The sequence below is a fragment of the Lepus europaeus genome, chromosome 15, assembly GCF_033115175.1.
Source record: "Lepus europaeus isolate LE1 chromosome 15, mLepTim1.pri, whole genome shotgun sequence".
NCBI lineage: Eukaryota > Metazoa > Chordata > Mammalia > Lagomorpha > Leporidae > Lepus > Lepus europaeus.
In genome coordinates, this window is record NC_084841.1 from 24699347 (window position 1) to 24712015 (window position 12669).

General features: G+C 40.3%; 1 protein-coding gene across 2 annotated transcripts in view; it reads left to right on the forward strand.

The window, feature by feature from the left end:
• Positions 1-637: 637 nt before the first annotated feature.
• CDH6 (cadherin 6) overlaps positions 638-12669 on the forward strand; it is a 60942-nt gene continuing 48910 nt past the window's right edge. The window contains exon 1 of one of the 2 annotated variants that reach the window (XM_062211758.1): positions 638-865. In XM_062211758.1, coding sequence (XP_062067742.1) covers positions 638-865 — 228 coding nt within the window. The remainder of the gene's footprint in view (positions 866-12669) is intronic. The other variant, XM_062211760.1, reaches the window with a different exon arrangement.

The window sequence follows — 12669 nt, forward strand, 5'->3', positions numbered from 1 at the left end:
TGCAGACCAGCCTCTGCCTTGACGCATGCCTGGCACATCACAGGTGCTCAATACACTCTGGTGAAATTTCAACATCATCCCTTTCCAACTGAATTTAAATTGCCTGTGATAGTCTTTGCCTTAGATTTGTTCATGAGGATAAATATGCAAATAGAATCAGAAACACAACCTCGTTTCTTCTAACCAGATCTTAGCCCACATATTCCAAGGTAAAAGAGTAGTGAAATAATCCATTCTGGCATGTTGACCTGTAGCAATGCTATTACTTAAAACAGGATTTTTTAAGTGATAGAAAAGGAGAAAGGAAACAGCAGCTTCCTACATGGCATGTGTCTTCCACTTAGCAGATCTGAAAGACCATTTTCCTCATTTCAAAACTGATAGCCAACTCTTTTTTGTTGTTGTTGTTTTGCTATTCGGATTTCTGTCCTCTTTTTTCCAGCCTATTTGCTCTAACACTGAATTTTAAGTATCTCTAAAAATGCTTGATATGTTATTATTCTTTCCAGATATCCTCTGAGAGCCAAGTGGAGAACATTAAGGAAGAAAAGAGAAATGAGGCTGGATACAGTGCAGTGAAAACAGGCGCTTCAAGGACAGGGGACTCCATACTCAGAGACTCGACGGTGCCATCAGCATGAGAACTTACCAGTACTTCTTGCTGCTCTTTTGGGTTGGTCAGCCCTACCCAACTTTCTCAGCTCCGTTATCTAAGAGGACTAGTGGTTTCCCGGCCAAGAAAAGGGCCCTGGAGCTCTCTGGAAACAGCAAAAATGAGCTGAACCGTTCGAAAAGGAGCTGGATGTGGAATCAGTTCTTTCTACTGGAGGAATACACAGGATCCGATTATCAGTACGTGGGCAAGGTAGGATTCCTTTGGGCACTTTGACAGTCTGGGTTTAAAAGCCTGAAGAAGTTACTTCTTATACATAGAAGGGAGAGGATGTGAATTAGTCCCCCAATAGAGTAAGAATTATTGCTTATCTGGGAAGACTTTTTCTTTTCTTTCCACTTGAGTAGTTTCGGGAAGAAGACTATAGCAAAAAGCCGAAAAATGTTAGCATCGCAACAAAGAAAGAGAAAAACGCTCCTGTTGCAAATGAAACACCCACAACCATCTGCATAGGATTACCACAAATCCTTTAATTTTTACTTTAGCTTGAAAAATGTAGCCCAACTATTCAAAAAAGTAGGGTGTATTAAAATAGGAATGGAGCGATTAAGCTATAAGGAAAGAAGGCAGGCTCCTTTTTCTCATTCTGAAAGCAGGCTTTCTGTTCTTGACTCCTTAAGCCAGGTTCAAGTTCATGGTTTTCTCATTCTGCTACCTAAGGTGTCTCTGTTTTCTGAGCAAATGGAGTCCTTCGTTGTCAAAGCCCACCATGGCCTTAGATTTAGGGGCTGCTGCTGCTGTTGCTTAGCCTTCCCTCAAATAACTGGCAAGAGCCAAGCATCTCAAAATTGAGATTTAACTGTGGTGAGGTTTACAAAGGGGAAAAATGGTTATATAAAGGTGCTATTTCTGAGTATCATCTGACCATTTTACTGACTCCAGAAAGTAGAGTGAGGAGGCAAGGCTTATTATAGCTTGTACAGATTACCAGAGCTGAGTCAGGCTAACAGCCTGGTTAGACTATCATCGTGAGGTTTACAGAAATTTGACCATCAGCTACATTCTTGTTGCAGAATATCTGCATACAGCAACCATGTGAAAGAAAGAACAGGGGTACAAGTTTGCACCTAGTAAGTTTTCGGTTTCCTAACAGAATATGGACAAGAAAAGTGATTGTCACACAGCTCTTACATACACAAACTAGGGATGAATGTAAAAATACAGACAATAAAATGTTTTCATTTAGGGTTATAGCTATAATTTTAAAACATCTCTCTTCGGATAATATGCAAATAACATACAGTCTGCAGATTGCAAAAGCCTCATGTTACACATCAATCTGTCATCAAATGCCCCTGCATGACTGTGCACAAATAATTCTCTTCAAGTATTTAACACTATAAATGGAGAAAACCCACCCATGGCTTGGGCTGAGGGACCCAGTGAATGTTCCAATGAAGTGAATTATTAATGTGGAACAATGTAGGAGAGGAAGTACTCAGGAAAGGGTGAGCATCAACCCAGATCCCCAGGGATCCAGCCATGTATTTGCGGGGAAATTCACACTCCGTGTGACAACTGAAGAAAGACTGTTCACGTAACTTGTACTTCACTTCCTCTGGGAAGTCTGAATAGCGCTGTTAATAAGGTGATGGTTCTAAAAAAAAAATCTTAAATTCTTTCAGGCACATTTCATAACAAAGTAGCATCTTTGTCATAGAAGTTTAAGTTTTCAAAAGTGGTTTGTCTCCAGGGCTGATTCCCTTCCCTATCTTTCTCCTGAAGTTGTGATGCTGTGTTACTCAACTATACCCCATATGCTCAAGGGCAGGCCAGGCTATTTGGGGTCACAGCAGCAGCAGTGCAGGCAGCTGCATAGGAACTGGTTGTTACAGTGCTCACTGAGAGTTGTGGCATTGCCAGGGGGCAAAGGTACCGTCCGCAGATTCAGATCCGAGCCCTGTAGTGCTGGGCCGCTGTCTGCCAACCAGGGGACCTGGGCAGGTTGTGGGCCTTGGCAGGCTTCTGCTTCTTCATCTAGAAAATGCATGCAGCAGCGCCTACTTGGTGGCGTTGCAGGGTTTTTAATCAAGACAGGCCCTGGTGGCTGGCACACAGTAGGTGCATAAAGTCATTAGTGGTGAGAAAGCCGTGGCGTGTGTTCTATTAAACCAATGTGTAATGCACTGAAGAGGAATATTGACTTCCCATCTCTGCAGAAGTGAAATGGGGGACTGAAGGAATCTCTCAGTGAGCGGGAAATGTAGAGAACTGTGGCAAAATCCCTTCACCACCACAGCTTCAATGACATAGGCTGGATTTGCATATTCCATTGACAGCGAGATGCACTTCCCTACCCCACCGTCTCACGTTCCCCTCCCTGCTGCCCCTTCCTCTCCTCCTTGAAGTTGTAACACATGAGAGAAGTTTAGCTGAAGAAACTACCAAGGGCAGTCACTCAAACAGTCCCAGTTGCCTGCATTGCTCTATCAGATATGTGCAAGAGGTGGTCTTGAACAATGGCTATGGAATTTTCCAGATTTGTCTTTGAAACTGTGTGATATCAACAGACAAAAGGATTAGTCTATAATATTTTACAACTAAAAATAGGAAGGAATGATAAATTCAAAATAAGAGAAGAAAAGGATTTTCCCTTCATTTGTACCAGCAAATTGGTCCACTTCTAACTGACCTGGAATAAAACAGACATCTGGAGTTTCTCTGCAGGCCCACCAGGTCAGGAAACTTTTGGAGAGGGGAAAAAAAAAAAAAAAACAAGAAAAAGGTAAGACTAGAGCAGAGGGTCCAAATCTTTCTTCTGAGATTTCTTTTCACAGTGTCCATAGGCTACAAAAAATACCTAATAGTTCTGTGTATGAAGCAGTCTGACTCAACTTAATCTGTTCTAACAACTTATAATCATCCGACAAAATAATACAAACTAGTATTTTGATTTTGCTCTCAACTACAGTTGCTGACAAATGGAATGTGTGCATCTACTGGGCAGCACACAACCTGTCAGTCAGTCAGACCCTGACCATTTGATTTCCTTGTCCACACTGATTTGGGTGCTGTGATTGTTTTTTATCACAGCAACTATGGAAAATCCAGCTTTTTAAACACATGACATCATCAACAGGAATGCAGCGCCACCTACTGTTGAAGCTGTGAACTTTGGTTAACCAGTGCTCCTTGCCTAGAGCTTGGGGTGGGTGCCTGAGACTGAAAACAGTGAACCTATCCATGATAGGATAGAGGCGTTAGCTGAGGAAAAATAATGCCGCTGAGCAAACAGCACTTAAAGTGGAGGAAAGAAATGTGTTCACATCTGTTTGTATTTGTGATGATTTGTTCAAATTATTTTGGGGTAAGGCATAGGGGCAGTATTGACCACGGGGGAGCCAGGACAGGATGAGGCTAAGTGTGGGGACCAGAGAGATTTCAGGTCTGGAAGGGAGGAAGGGGGAGGGTCTCAGGAGGTCACGCCAGTAAAATAGGGAGGGGCCGGCCATGGAGTGAACACAAGATGGGACCTGGCAAAGGCAGGCAGTGAGACCTTCCTCCTCCTCCTGTCTTAACACTCCCCAGCCTTCCTCCTTGTTCTGTCGATAGGGCAGTCTGGTGCAGAGGCGTGCACAAGGCAGAACGGGGAGGGAAGTGTGTATTGAGACTGAAGGTGCTGACGCTGTACTACAGCTGAAATATTGACAAACCAAATTCTAATGCTGGAGGAAATCTCCGCACTTCTCACCTAAAGTGCTGGGGGCAAGTGGGGTTAGGGAAGAAGAATCAACGGGTAGGCAGAAGTGATCCTGGGTAGGGAGTTCGTTAGCTTAAAGCACAAATGTGGATACAGGTAAAACTGTTCTAAAATGCAGGACCATTTGGAAGCCACTTAGAGCTGCTTTACCATAGCAGCACCTGTGCTGCCTGGGCGCTTGTTAGAGATGCAGAAATTTGCCCCCTTTGCCCCCAAGATCGTAGTGAATCAGAGTCTACAATCTAACAAGATCCCCAGGTGAACCGTGGGCACATTAAAATTTGGAAGTGCTGCCTTTGAAAACGCGTTGCCTGGGTCTCTCCTCCCCAGAGATTCTGATTTGGCTGGGTTTCGATTAAGTATTAACGATTCTGATATTTATGATTCTTAAAAACTGCTGTTCTAGGAGGATATTATTGCCAAGCATGGTAGCAAAATGTGGCAAGTTCAATGATAAAATGGGCATCCACAAAACAGTATCAAAACACAAAGGAGAGGGGCCAGCCAGGTTCTGGGGTCCCACAGAGCTTCCTGAACGAGGTGATACTACTTGAATCCTGTCTTAAAGCATAAGTTGGGGTCACCTCTCCCTAAGAAGGGACAATGGCCAGGACCGCCCAATCAGTGGAATGCAGAAGCCAAAATAGAGGAAGTCAGAGTTTCAACAGCCCAGAGATGTAAGGAAGAGCAACCACAAGAGTGGAAGTGTCATGACCAATTCAGAAAACACAAATGGGTAGGTGTTTTCTTGTCACAGGCCTAGGGGAAGAGTCTTTGGTTATGTAAAAAAAACCCACTTAGGTTATCTTTGGTTTAATTTATCTTAATGGAAAAATGCAAGAGTAGCAATGTAATAGAAATCCTGGTACCGCTCCTGCCAGCTTTACACAATATAGCAATTCCTGGGCAATGGTTGATGTAGCGTCTCAGATTATGTTTCTTATGAAAAGAACATAAGTAGATGTAGGCACAGATGAGAGTCTGAAGATGTGAGCATTCAGTAATAGCAAGATGAAATATATTTAAAATATCACAATTATACCTAACTTTCGGCAAACGATTCATACATTATCGTTAAACATCCCACAGCAATGTCTAATTCCCTGGTCGCCTCCACTTCGTTCTTTATCTTGTCTTTCTGCATACTGTATATATAAGAGTGATTGCCATTAGAAGCATTTGAGGTGCTTTGATTTTTAGTTGTGTACCAGATTTTTTTTTAGGAATTTGATAAACTGTACACTTATAGCTTCATAGATTTTTTTAATCTTATGAAAATTTAAGTTTTATTTAAGGCTCTTATGTATAGGTATTTCTAATACGCCTTTCTGTTGTCTTTAAAGTGAACACCTAGCCAATTCAATGAAGCCACTTTTCTCAAGATAATTAGACAGTAATGTTTTAATGGCCCATAAAAATAAAAGTTGTCAGCCATACACCCCTTTACAATTAGAGATAAACAATTATTTCTTCCTATAATTACACCATTCAAATTCAACAAACAGGAAGCAATATTTTTTACCCATTCTGAAAGAGCCCTTAAAAGATGCTGTCATTAAAATATTGCTTTCTGAAGTGGTCACCAAAGAAGGATGTACTTTTCTCTAAAGAGAGGAGAGAACTTCCACTTTGCTTATGGCCTTGTCTAAATAGTGATGGGGTTTGTGAATTCAAAAGGCTTCCATAGCCTAGCACTATCATAGCTGATATTTTGGGAGTATTATTTTGTCCCAGGCACTGTACTACCTGCATCAAGTGCATTATGTCATTGGATCTTACTATGCTTTGGATGTGATTTGGTTCTACCAAGTCCCAGATTAGAAGTTATTTGCAGTTATTTGCAATTTAACAGAATTGAAAGGTGGTGAGGACTTAAGAGATGTTGGAGTAATGAGAGCCCTGCCCTTATGAAGGGATTAATATAATTACTATCAAGCAGGGCTAGTTATCACAAAAGTGGGTTGTTATAAAACATGTGGCCACCTTTGGCCCCTGTTTCTGCTTGCTGATGAGATGGAGTAGCACAAGGCCCTCACCAGAGCTGAGCAGCTGCTAGCACCTTGCTCTTGGACTCCCAGCCTCCAGAACCATAAGCCAAAATGGAACTCCAGTTTTCTGTTACAACAACAGAAAATGGACAAGAACTAATACATGACATTATTTCTGTCCCTGTTTTGCAAAGGAGTAAACTGGGGCTCACAGAGTGTATCAGCTCATTGTCTGACACTGCTGGGTCCTGGACACTCAGACTCAACCACCTGACCACCCAGCTCTGTCCCCTCCCCATATGTCCACACTTCACTTAGCCGTTCAGGGTGCGCATGAAAAAGCAACCCCAAAACATGCTTGGCATTCAGTGTTTGCAATCTCCCCAGTATCTTCTGAGAACCTCCTGTGTGAAATCCAAATGCAGTGAGAAAATGAATTTTAAAGGATTACTTGCAATACCCTAAAAATATATTTGGGTCATTATTATGCACATTCCTTTTACTTTCTCTTGATTTTACTTTCCAGAATACATCAGTGATATTCAAAATAGTTATATGTGAGAATTTTTAAATTAGATACGCAATTAGTGATCTTTTTGGTCACTGTGATTTTAAAATGTGTCTTTTTCTTTCCCTTGATAACCTTCTCTAAATTTCTGTTCTGGTTCAATGACCTGCAATCATCTTTTCTCCTTGAGTCAGAGCAACTGCCTTGGGCACATCTTTCTTCTTCATCATTTAAATTTAATGCTGAGCCATTTAGCATTTTTATACTTAACTGGTTAGTGTATTTAAGAGGAAGTGTGAGCATGCACTCAATCACTGAATGTACTTTTGAAAAATGGTAAAGTAACAGCTGTGAATATTGGCAGGAATCCTCATTTTGTTTCTGCTGTTGACCAACTGATATCCCTTTCTTATTGACAAAAGCTTCAATTTACTATTTGATGCTAAGGAAACACCGTATGTGGCAATTTCCTGACTCTTTATACTTCCCCCTATGCACCATAGCTCATATGGAGAGCAAAAAAGTTAGAATGTATGACCTTGGTCATAAACCCAAAGGCAACTATTTAACTTCCCAGGCCACAGAACTAGTAACAGAACATAGAAAGCATTAAATATGGAACAATCCCAAATCCCCCAACTTTCATTCTATTATTGCCTGTGTAATCTTGTAGCCTCCTGTTTGAATTCAATTTGTTGAACAAAGTAGAGAGATCAAGGTGAATGAAAGAGAGTAAAGAATTCTGATCCTCTCTTGTTTCCAGTGGAGCTATTTTACCTCCATGTCAAGAATCAGATAATAAATCCCTGACACATGGTTGTCAACTGTCAATAAAGTGGCAAGCCTTCAGACCAGGAGTTAAGCACCACATGGGATGCCCATGTCCCTGTTGAAACGCCTGGCTTCAAGTCTCGGTTCCACTCCTGATTGCAACTTTTTATAATGCACAACCTTGGAGACAGCAAATGGTGGCTCAAATGGTTGGGTCCCTGCCTCCTACATGGGAGATCCAGGTTGAGTTCTGGGCTTCTAGCTTTGACCTGCCCAACCCTCAGCTATTGTGAACATTTAGGGAGTGAATTAGAGTATGGAAGATCTCTCTCTCTCTCTGACTTTTAAATACATTAAACAAATAAATAATATTTTAACTATCAAGAGATTCTCAAACCACTGCTGTTTTCATTACCATGAATATCCCTAGAATATAGCATAACCAGAATTATAAATTTAACTTTTAGAGACCCCCATCTCTCTAGCCAAAATTAAAAGGTGTCTTCCTTGCGCTGTACACACATTTTATCAAAAATGAATAGGCTTCTGGTACAGGGGTTCTTTGTTTGATCACCTTCATCAAATCTAGAAATTAATGTTTAGATTTTAGTGTACCACTGGAACCTCAAGGAGGCAACTGCTTCTCTGCAGATGTTGGCTACCAGTAGCCAATTTCACCTTCCTACCAGCTTCTATGTTGTCAGTTATCAAGATGACAAATATAATCCACATGAGTATAGGAAACATATCAGGACTCTGCAAGCTTATCTTTCCAGCTGGCACTGAGGAAGAGGTTGAAAGCAAACTTCTTGCCCATAAGAAAACAAGAAAAAGATTTGTTACTGCCATTATTAATAATTGAATAGAAATAACAAGTGTTCTCAAAGGCCAGGGTAAGGAATCAAATCTGAAATTTCATGACCTGGAATAAGAAAAAAAAAAAAGCAGCATGTCAAAATTTTTCACAGGGGAAACATTTATAGTTCCTTTCAGTTTTCTGTTCACAGAGAATATATAAACCCAGGAAAAGAGGCATTTTTGAAGATTAAAATGTATACATGTGTGAAATATATGAATAAATATTTTAGGTGAGTCGGTGTGTTTCAAAGGACTTGAGGGCAGCAGCAGAGGCATAGCAAGAAGTCTGAAATATCATTCTGTGTGTGGAATTTAATGCTGACTAGAGGGAGTGGAGATTGGAGTTAAGAAGGCAACTGAAGGAGTTATCTAGGCGATGGCATTTTTTGAATAGATTTAGAAATAAAATGCTTTTCATTCATTCACTGATTATTCACTGGAGAGTGTAAGTTAATAGCGAGGCAGACTGACTGAGCCCCAGCTGTACTGCTGACTACCTGTGTTTTGTCCGCGAGTCCTCCCTGTTAAATAAGGGGAGTCATAAAATGACTGAGGTGAGGATTAAGTAAGACAAGACACAGAAAGGACGTAGAACAGAGCCTGGCGTGCCATGCTTACTGGTAAGGACCTAAGGAAAGACCCCTGTATGAGGAGGGAAGGGAGCGTGCTATGAAGTGTGCAGTGTGCCTTCCCAGCAGCAGGAGAAATGAAGAGAAAGAGGAAATAAGGGTAACAGATGGTGACTCCAATCGTGTTCCATGGTGTTCTGTGAGTCAGGTGTTATGGGCCAGAAGATAGTGCCAAGGAAGCTATGGCAGCTGGAAAATGACTCATCAACAGTCTTAAGGACGGATAAAAACAGCATAAAAACGTGACACTGTTGTTATCATAGGAATCAACAGAAAAACAAAATGCAAAGTGTACTTCACATGATTGGACAAGCCTGGTAGCTTTGATAGCTTTTCCAATGAAGGTTTTGGATATTTCATTTGTAAACATCAGCACTCTACAACTCGGGCTGTATGACTTCAATTGCCATGAAAAGCTAGAGTAAATTGTTTCTTTCCCTAAGACCAAGAAAGAGAGAGAGACAGATCTTCTCTGCATTGGTTCACTCTCCCAAATGCTTGCAACAAGCAGGTCTGGGTCAGGCTGAAACCAGTTTTCTAGAAGTCAGTCCGGGTCTCCCATGTTGGTGGTAGGGACCAAAGTACCTGAGTCATCACTTGCTACATCCTAGGTGCATGTGAGCAGGAAGCTGGAATTGAGAGCAGAGCTAGGACTCGAACCCAGGGACTCAATATGGGATGGGGGCAGCCCAAGCAGCATCTTAACTGCTGCACCAAACACCAAAGTCTTGTTTCTCTTTGATAGAAAATTTGAATAAGGAAGCTAACATTAAAAATCACAATCTCCTTATTATTGAACCAAAGTTTTATTGCGGAAAATTTATGATTGATTTAATTATTTAGTTATCCTGTATGTGTTACCTTTTAACAAGCAAAATAATTAATTCCTATTTATGGTAAAAATCTGGCCTTACATATATTGAGGTGTGTTTTTTATTCACTTCTAGGGCTGCTCTATATTGTCTATAGTTGAGATACTAAATTTAAACCTTTGAATACTTAGGTCCTTGTAAATCCTTCAAAATCCTAGGCCACGTGTCTTACTCATCTTTGTATTCCCCAGTGGCGCCTAGCACAGATTTTGCATATTGGATACAGCCAAATCCTACTGAATTAAGCGACAATGACCACAAAAGAAAAAAATTCATGTTGTTATCTAAACTGCTCCCCAACTTATCCCCAACTTTATTAAATGTAATTTATAAATAAAAACTGCATATATTTAAGGAGTGTAATATGATATTTGATATATGTACACATGATGAAATGATTACTGTAATCAAGCTAATTAACATATCAATCACCTCACATAGTTACCACTGTGTGTGTGTGTGTGTGTGTGTGGTGAGAACATGGATGATCTCTAGCAATTTCCAGTATAAAATACAGCACTATTAACTATATAGTTATATATATATCTCCTCCATGCCTTCTGATTTATAGATGCAAGGCTTGCTAGAGACATTACTGATAGTGTTTTGTGTCGTTCAGTTGACAACTGAAAATCTGCAGAAACTACCTCTGGAAATTTCAAATCACAATGACAGCTATTTTATGATACAACAGGAGAGACTCAAGCTTCCTGTGTAAACCAGAAAAACTAAAGAGGGCACAGTTGTATGTGCATAAATTAACAATAAATGGAAAGACATAACAAATAATAATACATCATAACAGTTAGTCCCGCTAAGACTAACAAATGAAAATCAGACATCATTTAGGGTCTTAGTAGAAGAATATTTGAAACAAAATGAGCAACAGCCAATAGAAAGCAACTTCTTTTTCTTAAAATTCCTCAGAAGCCACGTTGTGCAACAATTCAAGTGTTCAGTAGAAAAGAAATCATTTAGATTCTAAGAATGTTGATTGCGATGTTCCACCAAAAAAAAAAAAAATCAGCTATAGAGAAAACTATGATAATACAGACACAGAAAAATTCTATATGATGATTAATCCTCTTTGTTTAAACCAAGTTTGTCTTCTAATCAACTATGTTAGATTTTTCTCATGAGAAAACTCGCCATTTCTGTAAAGTAATCCCACCTTCACTCTTTCTACTGCTTATGAGTGCAATTTGCAAGAGAAACACGCGAGAGGATGGGCAAAGAAAGATCGGCTTTCATCTAGTTATGCAAAACTTCAGCAGGCTTGAAGGTTCTATTTTCATAAATCATAAAGGTAACAATCTGGAGCATTTCCTTAGTAGATGTGGAAATTTCTGGAAGGGAGACGAGGAGCCCAATGATGGTAAACACCCTCCAGGAATTCGCTTCTCCTCTAGGCACCAGGTAGAGTAGAACTTTCTTATCGTATTTGTGTCTTGAATGTTCCATCTATCCTCCCAGTTTAGAGAAGAAAAGGGAGGCTGTGTGCCTCATATGAAAGCCATGAGCTTGGTAGTAGTCTTATCATCTGCCTCTTAAAGGGAAAGTGAATTTTAAAATTAAATCAAGAAAATTAAGTGACTTGGGCAAATCTGCGTGGCAGTACTTTATTCAGTTTTAACTTCTCTCAAGAGTGTCAACATCCTTCACTTGAATTCAAACATAGAAATGTGACTGTCAGAATCCAGACTGCAAGGCAAACCATCATGTCACAGCTAAACAAGGGGTAAGTTCAAGATGGGGAAAGACAGCAGAGAAAATTCAAATCATCTCCTAGCAGGCTAACAGGGAGGATGGGTTATTTTTTAGCAGACTAATTATAGAAAGTTTATAGGGAGATAAGGATCAGTGATGATATTTTTCACATTTTTGTGGCTTTATCGTTTATATGATGCTTTCACATCTACAAGCATTCCTCAAGCAATTAACATAATCACTCTTCCAGTGGAGATCAAGTCAGTACTTTTGCATGTGAGGAGAGTTAAGTGTCTCCATACACCACATTATTAAGAGAATATTTCATACACAGTGGGCAAAGGGAACAGCCCCACAAATGCTTAGGAGTGGGAGGTTAATGAGAAGAGCACTCAAGTTCATGGCACTGACCTCACAGTGAGGACACACTCCCGCTGTGGTCACAGGACAATATCCATTTCTCCTCATTGGTCACCTCTATCGGTTTGTTACTTTACAGCAAGAGGGGAAAGGAGATTTGCAATCATTTTAGAACGTATAAGTTGGTTCCAAAATAAGAAAACCTAATCAGTGAGCGTGCAATCTTCTTTCCAAGACATGCCCGCCATTATTTCCTGTGTGCGGTTATGAAATTCATTGTAATCTTCTTTTATTGCACACATACAGAATGCTGAAGAGTTAATGGTTTGAATAAGAAATACCCCTTCCTTCAAGAAAACTACTTGTTTTATAAAGGTATAGCTTTACTTTTTCTAAGAGTCAAAATATAAGAATATCATATATAATATATTTTTTTTTAATTTTTATTTTTTTGACAGGCAGAGTGGATAGTGAGAGAGAGACAGACAGAGAGAAAGGTCTTCCTTTTTGCCGTTGGTTCACCCTCCAATGGCTGCTGCGGCCGGCGCATCTCGCTGATCCGAAGCCAGGAGCCAGGTGCTTTTTCCTGGTCTCCCATGCGGG